The sequence below is a fragment of the Melospiza georgiana genome, chromosome 3, assembly GCF_028018845.1.
Source record: "Melospiza georgiana isolate bMelGeo1 chromosome 3, bMelGeo1.pri, whole genome shotgun sequence".
NCBI classification, from domain to species: Eukaryota; Metazoa; Chordata; class Aves; order Passeriformes; family Passerellidae; genus Melospiza; species Melospiza georgiana.
Window position 1 is genome coordinate 2,196,953 of NC_080432.1, and position 16,333 is coordinate 2,213,285.

The window sequence follows — 16,333 nt, forward strand, 5'->3', positions numbered from 1 at the left end:
ACTTGAAAATAAAACCAAAATTTCCCATGTCACTCCCAGAGAAAATGCATTTTTAAACCACACGGCACCAGCTCAGCAGTGTGTGTCATTAAGCTCAGAGGCAGATGAGAATCATGAGAATAGTTTAGGTTGGAAGAAACTTTAAAACTCATCCCATTCCACCCCCTGCCATGGGCAGCGACACTTTCCACCATCCCAGGTTGCTCCAAGCCCTGTCCAACCTGGCCTTGGACACTTCCATGGATGGGGAGTCCAGAACCTCTCTGGGCAATCACTGCCTCACCACCTTTGGATAAAAGGATTTTTTCCAAATATCTGTTCTAAATTTCTTCCTAATACCTATTCTAAATTTCTTCCTAAATATCTGTTCTAAATTTCTTCCTAATACCCAATCTAATATTCTGATCCAAATAAACACCTTGTGCCATGCAACCTGCACAGGTGCTCCTGCCACTGTCACAGACAACTCAAGCTGTATGTGGTTATTGTTTTGAGGCTTTTTGGGTTCTTTCTGAGAGTCTCACAGCAAGACATTGCCATTAATTAGCAAAAGGGCTGCATTCAGATATTTCATAATTAAAAAGTGCTTGAGCACATTCGGGGCGTTATCTAACCTGAGAGGAAAACAAAATTTCAAGTGAGCTGCAAGAAGAAAAAAAAAAATAGAACATTGCTTGAGAAGCATTTCAACACAGAGAGCAAAATGCAGCAGAACATGAAAGAGCCAGGCAGCAATCAGAGTTTTGGCTCTTCATGTGTTAATGTTTTCACAAGTGCCCTGATAGAGCATCTCTTTGGAAAGAAAGGATTAGCATCTAACTGGGAATATGCTCAGGAATCAAGAGTTGCATAAAGACATTACTGAGAAAAAGCCACTTTGTTATTTTTTTCCACAGATTCTCGTGCTCCCCGCAGCAGGCACTTCACCTGCCCATTTTTCCTCCCTCTTTTCCCCCCCCATCCCTCTTCAAACTGCCTCTTCAAGGACCTGAGCAAATAGATGCTCACTCAACAAAATCCACAGTGACACTGATGAGACAGAGGCTGCTGCTAAGTCACAGCATGCAAAGGAACAGGCTCCATCTTTTACAAACCACAGTTTATACTGGCAGCAGCAAAAGCCAGCACACTCAAAATGAGGGGGGAAAGCACAAAACTGGAGGCTCTTGGCCAATTTGAGACACTCTGGTTCCTTCCTCACCTCTGGAATGTTTGAGACTATCTCAAAAGTGACGCCACAGCCAGGGATGGAACTTCGGGGGGACATTCTTCGGAGGAAACTCTGTGCAAAACCCTGTGGGGGAGGAAACATGAGGAAAACGTGGATTAACAGATTCCAGCTGAAATAAACATGAGGAAAATGTGGATTAACAGATTCCAGCTGTGGATTAACAGATTCCAGCTGTGGATTAACAGATTCCAGCTGAAATAAATGCAGTTCACAATGAAAGAAGCCCAAACTCCAAAGTCTAACTTATAAAGAGCCAAAGATTTCAACTTGAGAAAAAAATAATTTGCTTGCTTATTGTGGATACAGAGAAGGAGTCACTTCCTTCCTTGCAAGGTGACTGTTTCACCAAGCATCAGCTGCTTTTAGAGGTGCTTTTTTTTTTCCTGACAGAGCCCTAGGTGACTTGTCTTGAATATTGACAAGTACAGACATTAAATTCTTGACCAAAGAGATCGTTATGAAGAATGATTTAAGGGGCATGGTCATTGTTTATGCTGACTTGGCGCCTTGCAGGGTTAAGAACTGGACTGTTGAATTAATGCAGAGATGAGTCATTCAAAGATGCTGCTGAGACAAACTCCCAGGAAAGGTTATTGACGGAGGTTTTTAGAAAAACAGGAAGAAAGCCAAAGATTCTGTGTCGGATGAAAGTAAAAAAATGACACTGACTAAATCTGTAGAAAACAGAATTGATGAAGACTTCACCCGATTGTGATTATTGGCACATTCAATTGATCTGTTCAATACAGTCTCCCATTCCACATGACAAGAAATTCACTGCTCTTCCCTTGCTGAGAAAAAGCTTCTGCCTGATGGAAGCACCAAGAACTGGGGTTCTACTTGCAGCACTGGGAGTTGCCTTCAGGGTTTCTGGGTGTGACCACACCTCTTCCCTTTGCTCTTGCTTCAGATTTCAACTACAGATGTGCAACCAGAATAACAATCCAGGCTTTCTGCTTTGTCATTATCACTGCCAGGGGAGGTTGGATTCCCAGACAGTGCTGAACAAACTCCTTCCTCCCCCATCAGTCTCAGGATTTATATTATTTTCAGGGCATGATGCTGCAAATGGAATGACAACTTCACTGCCTGCCGTTTATCAAACACCCTGCTCTTACCTACACATTATTGTAAGAACACCAGCTGGAAAGCATAAAGGACCAAAAGTGATTAACTGTGGTGAATTAACACAAGGGATCTCTCTTCCAACTATTCCTAGGTGATTTCTAAATACCTGGAGGTGTAAATATAAATAGTTAGGGCTAGGGAAACACACAAGTTCCTTTATACAAAATATGCTTCTTCTTTTTCCAATGAGAAAGCACTTAGTGGTTAAGAGAAAAATGAATTTCTCATATTTAGATGCCTTAAAAAAACAAGCTGTGTCATCATCCACCACACAAGGGATACCAGGAAAACAACTCGGCAGCTCAAAGCCTTGCTGGACGCCGCTGATCCGGCGCCTCCACCCAGGCTGAGACGGGGGGAGAGAGGAGGGAATGTGAGTCCTGGGAGGCTGGGAAGGGCTGCAGGAGCTGTACCTGTCTGCCATAGACGTTGACACAGATGCGCTTGCGCAGCACCAGCTGCATCTCTGCAGGGTGGCTGAGCTGGACAGTGGCTCTGACAATCAGGTAAACCCTCTCCTCCGCCGCCGTCCCCTTGCTGAGCTGGATGCAGTCGTGGACCGTGGAGTCCCACGAGGCTTCTGCTTTCACCTGCAAAAAGGGGGGGGGGGTTGGAAAAAAAAATAAATGTATCCTCTAATAAGCATAATTAGGTGTATAATTAACTGTAATTAATTAAGCATAATTAGCAAAAATACATAATACATAAATTTTGAGAGTCGGCTTCTCCGTTTCGCTCCCTGTGAAGAAAAAAAATCCCCTGCACTTGAGAAGAGGCCATTTAAAAATCAAGATCAGTTTGCCAAATGAAGATGTTGGGATTAAAAATGCCAACTTGCTCAAACTCTGGAACATTTCCTCTTGAAAAAAGATCTTTGAATACCCAGGATCATTGCAAATAAATTATAAAATATGCAGAAGTGCAGGGCCATTTGGCCTAATTTATTAAGATAAACCAAAGAGCAACAGAGATTGCAGTGGAAATCTTCCATCACACCACAAAATTCTCCTGTCTGTATTTGAGAAATAACTTCACTGAAGCCTTTCTAGCAATACAGCAAAAGCTGGAATTTTTCTTCTTGCATGTTAAAATATAAGTATTAATGAAGATTTAAATGGTTTATCTTCAAGCCATAAGAAAAATGGCCTGGTAGCCAAATTTCCAGGCTCTGATACAAATCAGGACCAAAAAAATCCCTAACAGAAGTACCAGGAATAAAGCTCCTCTAAAAAACAAAAAAAAAATCAGAGAAAGGAGCAAAATTGTAAGGAATTAGTCAGAGATAATAAAGTTAATAGTAGAAATTATAAACCAACAATTGTAAAATTGAAACTATGAGTTATGTGGCAAAATGGAGAATAATGAATGTAACAATGCAGAGGTTAAAATTTTAACAATTAAGACTGATTGTTTTTTCAGCTGGGGCTTTTGTGCTCTAATTTGCTCAGGGATTTTGATTTGTTAAATACAAACTGAATCTCACGTTTTTGGGATGAAGGAAGATCCTTGAGTTTTACTATTTTCCAAATCATGGTTATACTTCCAGTGAATATTCCTTGAAAAGACAGTTGCTCACAGGAGAAACAAGTGCTGTATCATTTCTATGACATATTTGATGTATTATTTTCACATGTGGACATATAAAAAGAACAATTAAAAGACTGAAATTCCCTGGTCTGCAGCTTCCCTTACCTCACTGTCGTGATGCTTCACAATCTGCAGCTCAAAGAATTCCTCCTCCTCCTCTGCCACCAGAGTGGCATCCCAGCCTCCTGCCTCTGGGTCATCCAGGTTATCCTGGGAGCTGAAGTCATCAGCTGCAAACAGGAGGGGATGTGGAAGTTGAGGAAACACAAAGAAATCACCCTTTTTTAAAAGCATCAGCAAGTCAGGAATTCACATTTTCATCCCCAGCTCCCCACCTTGGCTACTTAGACCTCACCAACAAAATTAAAGCTGAATTGTTCCACTTAAAAAAAAATTTCCAATTTCTATACAGAAAGTGGGCACAAAGATTTGGGGACACAGACTCCAAGGTGCCTAATAAAGGGCAGGAATCTCCCCCTGTGGCAAACACCCCTTCCTTGCCCACAGGTGGATTTTCAGCACTGAGCTCATTTGGCATTAAATATGTGGTGCTGCTAAGATAAGCTGCTGGCTGCACAGGAGAAAACACAGGACTTTTAGATCATGATTAAACAAGCTCTAAATCTGGGTTTTGAGAAGCTCAGCCTGTCCTGCCTGCAGTCCCTCTCCATGAATTATTAACCAGCTGCTCTCTGAAGCCATTGGATCCATGGATGTGCTGTCCCAGATGGACAAACCACCAGTGCCAGAGGATTGCAGCCCAGGTCTCCTCCCAACAGGCTGAGTGTCACCTCCCTTTCTCACCTGACCCCTCTCATCATCCAAATGTTAACCCTCTTTTAAACATCCCATCAAGGATTTATTTAACTGATTGCGCCCTGGATGTTTTTGGGGCTTCTCGGTTCCAATTTCCCATCTTTGGTAGGAGCATGTGAAAAATGCATTGTTCAAACTGGATCTTGCATTGGGATGCACTGAAACATGTGATTATTAAAACGCTGTGGTTCCTTCCATACATAATATTATTTATTTTGAAATATTAAACAATATGTTTTAGGAAAAACAGACACTTCTCCAATTAATCCACCTGCCATTCCAGGCATTTGTTAATTTTAAGCTTGCTTCAATTCTGAAATATCACTGGCAGGACAAAGTTTGTTTCCAAATTACTCTGCCATCTTAAGGAGCACTTACCATTCAAGTCAAGGAATATAACAGGAATGTGAGTTTCCATACCAGCCACAGGAGTCCTAAAATACAAAACAGGGAGAATGGTGGCATTTAAAGTAAGAGAGATTTACCCAGCACACGTCCCTGGTGGTCCAAACCCCCAGGACATTGCATTCAGTCTGCAATCTTTAGCCAGACCATTGATAACCTTGGCAAACCTCTTTAGTTTAATTTACTGCTGCAGATTCCAAGAGACTCAAATAAATTAGTATTTCTTTTATATCAGCTCTCTTAGAATTATTATCTTCTTTGACCTCTGCTTTCTGAAGTGTTTCCTCTCTCCTAAAAGCTAATAGCAAAATTAAGTTTATTTACTCTGACACCACACATTCATGAAATGCAAACCTCTCTACTTCAGTGATGACAGGGAAAATGGGGCATCAGAAAAGCCAGTCTCAAAGTTTGTAAACTAACACTGATGCTGCCATTCCACACAGTTATTATTCTTTCTTACAAAACACATATTGAGCCAAAACTGATGAATTTATAGTGAACAAGAGTCTCGTAATATATAAAGCGCTTGAATCATACTGAACATTTTCTCTGGTGCAAACCAGATTCTTCCTGGAGCAAGTTTCCTGCAGCTCCCCTGTTTTCAAACCCAATGAAACACACCGATGTGAAAGCTATGTGTTTTCACTATGAACTTGATATTTTTTTTATGTTTCAGAAGCTCTGACAAACTTCAGCTTCAAACTCCATGACACTCAATTCCATCAATAAATATTGTTAGAGGCTTGCTCAGCGAAGATATTCAGGAAGTTTCAAGCAACTGAAGATGAGTTTGAGGTGAAACAACCCCAAATCCTTATCTGCAGTTGCTGCTCACAGCTGATCCAGCACAGCAGTCTCAGTCTAGTGCTCTCTACTATTTTTAATGTTCAGAAAATTACATGGAACACTTGCTGACTAAACAGAGTTTGTTCTCAAACCAGGAGTGCAACAAAATGCTCCTGGAGATGCAGTTTTATGATGAGAGGGCAGCCTTTTAAGTGAATGAACTAGGTAGTTAACATATTAGCTAATTTTTTTAAATGGCAAGTGCAGTGGTAATAAATATTGATTCCTTTTTTTCAGAAGGTTATAATTACACCCTGATCAATAACAGCATCGTTTACCAAACAGCATTTCTGGATTTCAGAGACACAACCTGATAAAATAATTTAAGCAAGAGGCCTAATTTTAACAACTTTGCTCATTCAGGGTACAGAGGCCAGATTGAGGAGAGAGAAAAAAAATGGCCACGATCCAAAGGCAGCAATGGTCTTTGCATCATTTTTACATCCCTCCTCTGGGAATGGATGTTCCTACCACTCTGCTGGAGCTCCAGGGATCCCACTGCCAGCAGAAGGAACCATCACAGCATTCCTTTCTTCTGTGAGGGTCAGCCTCATCTCCAAGAGCTGAGCCTCCCGATCCACATCGTCCTCGGTTTTATCTGCAAGGAGTCAGGAGGGCAGTCAGGACAGCAGAGCAGCTCTGAGAGCCTCTGGCACATGGCAGGGACTTTGTACCCCCCATGAGAGAATAAACCTGCTCTGCTCACAGCCCAGCACACAAAGAAACACCTCAAAACAACAAATAATTTCATAGAGGCTTCTCCAGCTTTAACTTCACCCCCGAAAAAGCAAATTAGTGCTGAGTTCAGAGATCCAACTCTTCAAGGACATCTTTTCTAAATGTGACAACATATTGGGATAAAAAGTGTGTGCCCATCTCTCAACCTTTTGCCTTTAGCAGCATTTTCCTTACCAGGCTTCCCCACGAGTTTCTGCAGCTGCTGATCAAGGTACTCCTGGCGCTTTGTTAAGGCACAGAGCCACTTCCGACGGAGCCTCTCCAAATCCCTGTCCTAAAAAGGGGAAAAAACCACATTAAATATTGCCCCAGGAAAGCCAAAGTTTCCTGATTGTGGTTTGCACATTTTCTACAAACCCTTCTGCTCATCCTACACCCAAGCAGAAGATGAAGCACATCCAAACCCTTCAACTTTACAGATCTTATTTGAAATATTTTTGCTTGCCAACTCTTTAGCTTTTTTTCTGTACTAACCAGCTGAAAAAACCCCTTCATTTTACACAATTTTCTGCCCTCAAACTACTACAAAACTCATTAACCACTGGAGCTGGAAATCCCAGTCCTCACCACTCCCCACAGTGTTTAGCAGCCTCATGTCAGGAATCCATCCCTACCCCACATCATCCCACTCTTATGGCATCTGCAAATGTGCCCTTAAAATTATTTTTTTCAAGTGCTCATGTCCTTTAAAAAATCCCCAAAACACCTGAGTATCCCTAAGAACATTCAGTTCTTCCTCTAATATGCTTTAATCTGAAAACTTCTGCATTTGTAGGAGAGAATTTTAATTTTTTACCTGATAACTGTCCATTTCATCCTCTTCTTCCTAGGCCAAAACACAAAAAAAGCCATTAATTTTTTTTTTCGATAGCAGGAAACATAGTGAATGCAAAAGGTGTAACTATTTTAAGCAATATTAACAGTCTTACATAAAAATAAAAGTCTGAGGTTAGCAATGGTCACAAAATTAAAACCCACTGACATCCCAAAGATTCACTGATATCATCTCATCTAAACACCAACCAGAACAATCCAATAATTATAATGGAAAAATTCACAGTAATGTTAACTATCAGAAGTCTTAATAATTGAAATAAAGTGGAATACAAGAAAGAAACAGGAGAAACACCTTAAAACCTGTTGATGCTGCACAGCAAAGAAAAATAGTGTTTTACCTCTAAGACTTAAATGTTTCAATAAGTGCTGAAAAAACAAAGTCTCGTATAGAATCCCAGAACTGTTAAGGCTGAAAAAGATTTTTAAGACCATTGAGTCCAACCATCAACCAGCACGGTCAGCACTGAATCTCACGTGCCAAATCCACAGGTTTTTTGAATACTTCCAGGGATGGGGACTCAACAACTGCCCTGGGCAGCTGTGTCAGGACTGGAAAACCCTTTCCATGAAGGAATTGTTCCAAATATCCAACCTGAAGCTCCTCTGGCATAATATAAAGCCGTTCCCTCTCATCCTGTCCCTGTTCCCTGGGAGAAATCCCAATCCCACCTGGCTGCCCCTTCCTTGTCAGGGAATTCCAGAGAGGAAAATTCCCTCCTGAGCCTCCTTTTCTCCAGGTTGGGTTCCTTTCCCAGCTCCCTCAGCCCCTCCTGGTCCTCCAAACCCTTCCCCAGGTCCATTCCCTTCCCTGGACATGCTCCAGCCTCTCAGGGTCTCTCCTGTCATGGGGAGTCCAGAAATGCCCCCAAAACTGATATGTGTCCAAATAATTGAAAGTAACTTTGCTGCAAAGGAGAAGAACTGTAAAAATCTACTGCAATTATTAGGGAATTAGAACAGCAGCCACACCAGGAGTGACAATGCAGACTTTAAACTTTTTATTCCCATTCTTTTCCCACCTTTAATTCTTGACCTTCATCCCAAGCAGAGCCACTTGCAATGAGCACAACTGCTCCTCCTCCTCACAGGGAATGGAAAAGGAATGAGGGCTCCAATCCTCAAGGAGTTATTACTTAGCTAGTTAAGCAAAAACGAGCCACCAGAGCCCACTTTTCTACCTTTATCATGAAAGCAAAAACTTAGCTAAGCTAAAATTAAAAAGCCACAGAGAAGAGGCATTTCCTTAGTTCAAGGTCTTTAGAAAATCCTTTCACATTCCAGAGATAGCTGATTTACCTGAGATGAGAGAAATGATAATGAGGGGATTAAAAATCCAGGTGCTGATGTCCAAAGCCTATTGTAAGCAACAGGTCTCATAAAATCTGATTTTCACAATGGCCCCTTCCCATGGGGGTTATCAGTGTCAGGCATAACTCACTGGTTTCTCTCTCTCTCAAGCTGGGTTGAAGTCTTTCTCCTTGACAGAATGTACTATTTTGGGGACTGACAGCTCTTTGGGATAAGGAACTGGTCAGTGGATCAGGAATTCACTGGGGAATAAATAAGGAGAGGCACACAGGATGCTCCCTTGGGAATTCTCCCTACAAAACAGGCTGAAAGGGGCACTTGTGGGTCAAGGAAAAACTGCAAGAATCAACCATGCTGTCCTAGCAGAGAAACTTCCTCCATTCAGGAATTTCCTGGCTTTCTGGGAAGGAAATGTGGGTATCAGGGGCTGCTGTGATGGAAAAACTGCAGGGAGAGGCAGCAGGAGCATCATGGGGAATAACAGGGACAATCTGCCCAGGATGCTGCAGAAAATGTGGAAAAAATTCCCCTTTTTGCACCCTAGATACACAATGGGAAAGGACTGCCCAGGTTAGGAGACAACAGAAACCCCCAAGTACTTCAGAGCTCAAAGGAAAAGCCATCCTGAGTAAGCAAAAAAAGGGAGCAGACACGGATTGGATCATACATTGTCAATAGGGTAAATATTTTGGGACATTTCCTACTTTTCCACTTAGCCGGCCTTGTCTCAAATCAAACAAGTTCAGAGACCTGTTCTGCTGCACCAGATTTTGGCTTTGCCAGCTCCAGGGAGTCACTGAATTCTCATTTATCTGTTGAGGTGGAAAAAGTCAAAGTGCACCAGTAACTCACAGGAGCACCGCAAGAAGACAATCCCTAAAAAGAGAGGGATGCACGTGGGGTGCAGCTTGTATGAGACTGTCCAAGAACTGCCCAACATCTGCTGTGGGCCACAAGTGCTTCCTGTAATTCTACCATTTGGCATTTGACACTATTCAAATATACATTGCACTGATTTAATTTGAATTTTTAATTTGAATACTTTAAATTAATTTTTGTTTTGAATACTTACTTAATATTGCTTTCCATGTCTAATATTTGAAGTAAAATCTACACAAAAAAGTCCTAATGTATTTTAGGAATATCTGCATTTTCTTTTCTTCTTTGAGTGTGTTGAGGCTGTGCTGCTTTTAAAGATAGGAAAGAACCCCAACCAGAACCAGAAGAGACACAAAACTTCTTAAAAATGTTATTTTTGCCATGGGAAATTATTCCCTTGATGCTTTCCAGCTCCTGGAAATAGCTGACAATAACTATTCAGAGTTTTACCTGATAATTTTGTGACTTGACATGTTTTATTTGAACACAGCCAACACCAACAGATAATATGGATTCCTCCATCAGTGGCAAGGTCCCAGATTCCTGCACAGATTTCACTTCAACCTGGATTCGTCGAGATTGCCCCTGGCCAAAAAAGAACAATTTGAAATGCTTGTTTAAAAAAAAAAAAAAAAGAATATAAAATGCTGAAAATGCTGTAAGTTTAATTCCAGAGAGACCTCTACTGGCAGCCATGGCAAAGAGAATTAAAGTTTTCTTTTGGGAAGAACAAAGTGCTGCAATCCCAATGACCCAGTGGTCAAGAGATCCCCTTCCTGTGCAATTTATGAATTTACAGAGAAAAATAAATGTTCAGCATTCAGCAGCTCCCCAGTTTATTTTTCTGGAGGGTTTTCAAACATAACCTCATATGATTTTATATTTAATACTTCTGAAGGTAGAAAATGGGATCTTCTTCCCACCTATAAAAGGGGAGAGCAAATAGTCCAGTTTGGTGAGCTACTGGAATTTCAGTGAACTTTTTGTGGCTCTGCTCTCCTTGGCTGAAAATTCTGATTCACTGATGGTATCAGTGCAGCAAAACATCTGCTCTTTACTAAAACTGTAAGGGGAAAAAAGGTAAATAAAAAAAAAGAAAATTAAAATAAAAATCAAAGGAGTTGGTGAGGTCAGAGGAGCAGCCTGTATCTAACTTTTACTGATTCCTGGTGTTCTTTGGGCAGCAGCTTATCAATAGCTCATCATTTTAAAAATGTGAGCTGCTCAGTTAAGCATTAACAATTTAAAGCAGGTAGAATTCAAAGAACAAAGGAGTGCTTGGCTGGAAGGATCAAATATAAGAGAACTCTTGGACCTCTTTAAAAAATGATGAAGTTCAGTGGAGACTGATGTCCCTTCTGCCAGGTGCTGGCACAGGACAGGGCACAGGACAGAGCAAAAAGGTTAAGGGAAGATTTTGATCACCTTTAAGCTGAGTTTTGCTTTGTCTCCTGCTTTGCATCTGTTTTCCACAACATCACATTTTGCACCTAAGCTTGACACTTCCTTGGACACCTTGGCCACCCAAAGCAAAGCTCCCCAGGTGTTTTTTGCACAGCTGGAACCCTCACCTATCTGAGCTGGAAGATGTCTCCTGAACAAAGGAGTGCTTGGCTGGAAGGATCAAATAAAAAAGAATTCTTGGACCTCTTTATAAAATAATGAAGTTCAGAGGAGACTGATGTCCCTTCTGCCAGCTGCTGGCACAGGACAGAGCAAAAAGGTAACAGGGAGGGCTTTGATCACCTTTAAGCTGAGTTTTGCTCTGTCTTCCACTTGGTTTTCCACAACATCACATTTTGCACCTAAGTTTGACACTTCCTTAGACACCTTGGCCACCCAAAGCAAAGCTCCCCAGGTGTTTTTTGCACAGCTGGAACCCTCACCTGTCTGAGCTGGAAGATGTCTCCTGAACAAAGGAGTAGCTTGGCTGTAAGGTCAAATAAAAGAGAATTCTTGGACCTCTTTATAAAATAATGAAGTTCAGAGGAGACTGATGTCCCTTCTGCCAGGTGCTGGCACAGGACAGAGCAAAAAGGTAACAGGGAGGGCTCTGATCACCTTTAAGCTGAGTTTTGCTTTGTCTCCTGCTTTCCGTCGGTTATTCACAACATCACATTTTACACCAAAGCTTGACACTTCTTTGGACACCCAAAGCAAAACTCTCCAGGTGTTTTTGGCGCAGCTGGAACCCTCACCTGTCTGAGCTGGAAGGTGCCTCCCATTCTAACTCCTGAACAAAGGAGTGCTTGGCTGGAAGGATCAAATAAAAGAGAACTCTTGGACCTCATTAAAAAATAATGAAGTTCAGTGGAGACTGGTGTCCCTTCTGCCAGCTGCTGGCACAGGACAGAGCAAAAACGTTACAGGGAGGGCTCTGATCACCTTTAAGCTGAGTCTCCTGCTTTCCATCTGTTTCCCACAATTTTGCACCTAAGCTTGACACTTTCTTGGACACCTTGGCCACCCAAAGCAAAGCTCTCCAGGTGTTTTTAGCACAGTTGGAGCCCTGTCTGTGCCACCTCACCTGTCTGAGCTGGAAGATGCCTCCTGTGCTGACGTCCTTGGCAGGGGTCACCTCCACCGGGCAGTACTCCCCGTTCTCATTGAGCTCCAGGATCTGCACCCACAGCTCCACTTTGCGCGTCACCTCACTCCACCTGCAGAACAAGTCATGGACTGGGTTGTTTCTTCTCTTTGGATGGTTTTTTTTTGTTTTTTTCCCCCCAAAAAAAGGAATTAAAATATCAAAATACTGAGCTTACAGTGCAGACTGAAGTAGCAACAACTGCTGCAATAAATGCACCATTTGTGAGCACACAGGTAGCAGCTGTGCAGAGCTTCTAAATTTTCCTGGCAGCTATTTTAGTCAAACATCAGAAATAAGCCTTTTCCTGATTCCAATACAAACCCCAATTCCACATTTAAGCTCTGGTCTCAACTCCTGCCACAGAAGCTCAGTGTTGTCAGGGCAATCAGGCTGAGATGGAAGACAGAGGAATGAAATATGACATTGTCTCACAAGCTATCAAAATTCAGAGCACTTTCCTGACCTCCTTCATATCACTGCCTTCTCTTCAACTCTTTCCAGAGCTTAATAAGAAGCAGCCATTTTTGTAGAACTTCAAAATTAAAAAGGATAGAGGTGCTCACTACTTAGCTGCCAAACATAACCCACTATTTTAGAGCACCCTTTTCCTCTTTGCCATATTTCCCTGGCTTTTATTTTAAATTTCCTTACATGCAGCTTAATAGTTAATATAAGCTTAAGCTGCAAGTAAAAAGAGAAGTAACTGCCAATAAATTAAGGTGCAGAGCTGCCTTCTGATTGAAGAGGCAAAACAACTCATATTTAAGAAAATGCTACTACAAGATTGCTTTAGGGACAACAAATGGTGCCAGCAAACAAAAAGCACCTCCCTGCAGTCTGAATTACCATAATATTGCATATTTATCCAAATTAAAGTAATAAGGAATAAAACTTTTCCAGTGGCAGCATTACAGGGATGGCATTTCATAGCCAGGAATGAACTGGAGTCATCCAGTGGCCTTCAGTTCAAAATCTGACTCTTTACCCCAAACCTGCTTCAAAACTGAGCACCTCAGGTGGTGATTTTTCCCAAATTCCAAACCAGAGATTCATTTCCCACACGTACCTGTCCCGAAGGCTGCGTGTTTTGGCTTGAATTATTCCCAAATCCCACAGGGCTGGGTTTTTTCGGTCCCCACTCTGCTTGTGCCCATAAACTTCAATGGCCAAAGCACCATCATAAAGATGTTCCATGAAGTCTTCAGAAATATTCACAGAAACCTCCTGGAAGGGACAAAATCAGTTGGTAAGCGTGACTACACGACTCAGGCTGGGAGATTTTACTGCCTAGACTTTAATAAAAGCATTTAGTAAAATTAAAATCCCCCTGGTTCCCAAGACACAATCCAGGGGAAAGGAATTGTTGGATCAGTTTGTAAAATCAGGAGGCCGGTCAAAGGAATGTGATTTTCCAAAGATTAAAGTCTATAAGGAGCTGGAAAATGACCACAGGCTGTTGCAAGCCCTGAGCCAATGGCTCAGAAAAAAAATCAAAGCATATGTTGCAATGCTTCAGAATCAGAAAATCAAAACTCATCAGAAGGTGTTACATCCATTTCACAAATGGGAAGAGGAATAAATTGCCCAGTGTGATAAGAAGGGATAGAACATGATGACAGCTGGGGTGATTTGGCTGAGATTCATCCAGCTGACTTTAGATGTCTCTATAAAATGCTCAGCTGCTCCAAAGCCAGTGGGAAGAAAAGAGTCTGTCCTAAATAGTCTGTTCTGACCTCCAACAACCCAACTTCAGCATCTACAGCAGCCCCACATCCCAGAATTGGGACATTTCTATTCATTTCATCAGAGTTTAGAGTGATCACCTCAGTTAATGACATCATGTAACGTCAGATAAATATCCCTCATCCACAGGTGAATTTTACTGTGGATAAATTCCAATATTAGTTTCTCAGATGAAGTCATGTTTTCCTTTATTAACCCACTTCACCTTCAGTGATTTTTGGACAAATGAACAGTGCAGAAGAATCAAACTTAAATGGACTCAGAAGACATTTGAATTCCTATTAAAAAAAAAATTAGTGTATCAACATAATGAAATTAAAAATGGTATTAGAGCATCATGAAATAAAATGTGAGAAAAGAGGCAGATAAAACTGCTACACAAACTAAAACTGTTTTTGTTTTTTTTTTTTTTTTTTGCCTGCCTTACAGTTTAATGAATAAAACAGAAAAAGAAATTACATTGCAGTGGTCAAAGACAACCATGCACCGTGGCTCCTTGCTGATGGAAGACTGGGAAGGATCCACCTCAGGTGCAACAACAACTGGCTCCACTTGATCCCAGAATGTGTATTTGCAGAACACAAAGTTGGACAGGTGCTGTGGCAAACCTGTAGCTTGAAGTATTTTAATCTGGAAAGGAGGTGAGAAAGAAATGAAAAGCACTTATTCATCAGGCACGGAATTAAAAACATCACCTAGCAGAACAATGCTCCACTGCAAAGGATAAAAAAAATAAGAACATAAATAAAAAGATAAGAACAGCAAACCAAAAACAATTTAGCAAAATAAAATTTCTGCACTGATACTCATTGGAGACAATGTTTGGAGTGCAGCAGCTGAGGACAGTCACTAGATGTCACCAGGCTCATATTTCCTGGAAGGGACATTCTGCTCATTTTTATTGGTGAAATGCACCAAACCCATTGCAACTGCAGAGGAATACAATAAAAATCTCATTTTTCCAGTGGCTCCTTTATGCTCCAAAAATCTTGGGTTTAAGATACTACTTGTTCTTATTCTGTGATGCTGGAAATAACCTAAAATGAACCCCAAAGAAAGCAAAATTAACCTGTCCTCTCATCAAATCAATGCCAAATAGAAACAAAATGTTGTGAATTCTCATTCTGATCTAAACAAAGCCATGATATTCACCATATATTTAATAAACTTTTATTCTCCATTTGTGAAATTAAGACCAAATGAGTTGGACTTCTGCAGTATGACCCTCAGGATTAGGCAGGAGTATTTTCTGCCAAAAATGCCCCATCCTGCTTGTAAGCACTGGAGCTCTATGGGACAGGATAAAAAGTGGGGGGAAAAGAACACAATTTCTCCCAAACTGTTCATATTGTCCAGAAGTCAGCAAGGCTGGGGACCAGACTCTCTATGTTTTTTGCCTTTCTTTTCTTACCTGTAGCTTGTAGTTTTACGATCACTGCTAGTAAATACTTCCTATTAATTTTCTTCTGATTACTAACAGTAATAAAAGCTGTTAACACACACAGTACACATTAACATACAGTTATTATAGTATTAATATTATAATAGTAATATTATATTAATAAATAAAATATCTTAATATTAATGTTATATTATAATATTATAATATTTAACATACAGTTAAAACACACTGTACGTATTTTACAAAATATTTAATATTCAGAGAAAGAAATATTGAGAGAAACAGAAATATTAAGAGGTAATGATTCCTAGAATGATGGGAGTTTATCTCCCATCTCTTGACTGGATTCTGCAGTCATTCTTGATTCTGCAAGATATTCTTGAATTGGATATTGCAGTGCCAATCCTAATACAAAGACCTTCTCTGGATTCCAATAAAATTCCTGGGGTGAGCCTTTGGCATATTAATGCAATTAATGAAAGGAATAAACCCCAACTAATTATCTTGTGTTACTTCAGCCATTCCAGAAACAAAATAAGGTTACAAAGAGAAGACATCCAATGTCCAGAAGCCAAGGATTTCTTTCTGAACTCAGGATGGGAAGAGAAAAGGCTGCTCAGAGGTTGGGAGACACCTGGAACTCACCCTGCAGACAAGTTTTCTCTCTGGGATGTCATTTTCATTGGAGTAGTCAGGGCTGTCCTCACCTCCCACCAGCCTGTCATCGATTTCCCCGCTCACTCGAACAACTTCCACGTGGAGACGGCCTGAAACCTGGCAGGGCATGAGTCAGAGTTATGTGTGTGCCAGGAAACAGTGA

The 16,333-nt window shown here is 41.1% G+C and overlaps 1 protein-coding gene across 2 annotated transcripts in view; it reads right to left on the bottom strand.

Annotated features, from left to right (window-relative positions):
• Nucleotides 1-16,333, bottom strand: part of KIF13B (kinesin family member 13B) — a 124,903-nt gene that overhangs the window by 28,947 nt on the left and 79,623 nt on the right. For both annotated transcript variants that reach the window (XM_058020198.1, XM_058020197.1), the window contains exons 21-32: nucleotides 16,159-16,287; nucleotides 14,571-14,741; nucleotides 13,435-13,592; nucleotides 12,306-12,438; nucleotides 10,229-10,363; nucleotides 7,551-7,580; nucleotides 6,929-7,028; nucleotides 6,488-6,614; nucleotides 5,141-5,196; nucleotides 4,052-4,176; nucleotides 2,773-2,949; nucleotides 1,202-1,294 (exon numbers count right to left, since the gene is read on the bottom strand). In XM_058020198.1, coding sequence (XP_057876181.1) covers nucleotides 1,202-1,294; nucleotides 2,773-2,949; nucleotides 4,052-4,176; nucleotides 5,141-5,196; nucleotides 6,488-6,614; nucleotides 6,929-7,028; nucleotides 7,551-7,580; nucleotides 10,229-10,363; nucleotides 12,306-12,438; nucleotides 13,435-13,592; nucleotides 14,571-14,741; nucleotides 16,159-16,287 — 1,434 coding nt within the window. The remainder of the gene's footprint in view (nucleotides 1-1,201; nucleotides 1,295-2,772; nucleotides 2,950-4,051; nucleotides 4,177-5,140; nucleotides 5,197-6,487; nucleotides 6,615-6,928; nucleotides 7,029-7,550; nucleotides 7,581-10,228; nucleotides 10,364-12,305; nucleotides 12,439-13,434; nucleotides 13,593-14,570; nucleotides 14,742-16,158; nucleotides 16,288-16,333) is intronic.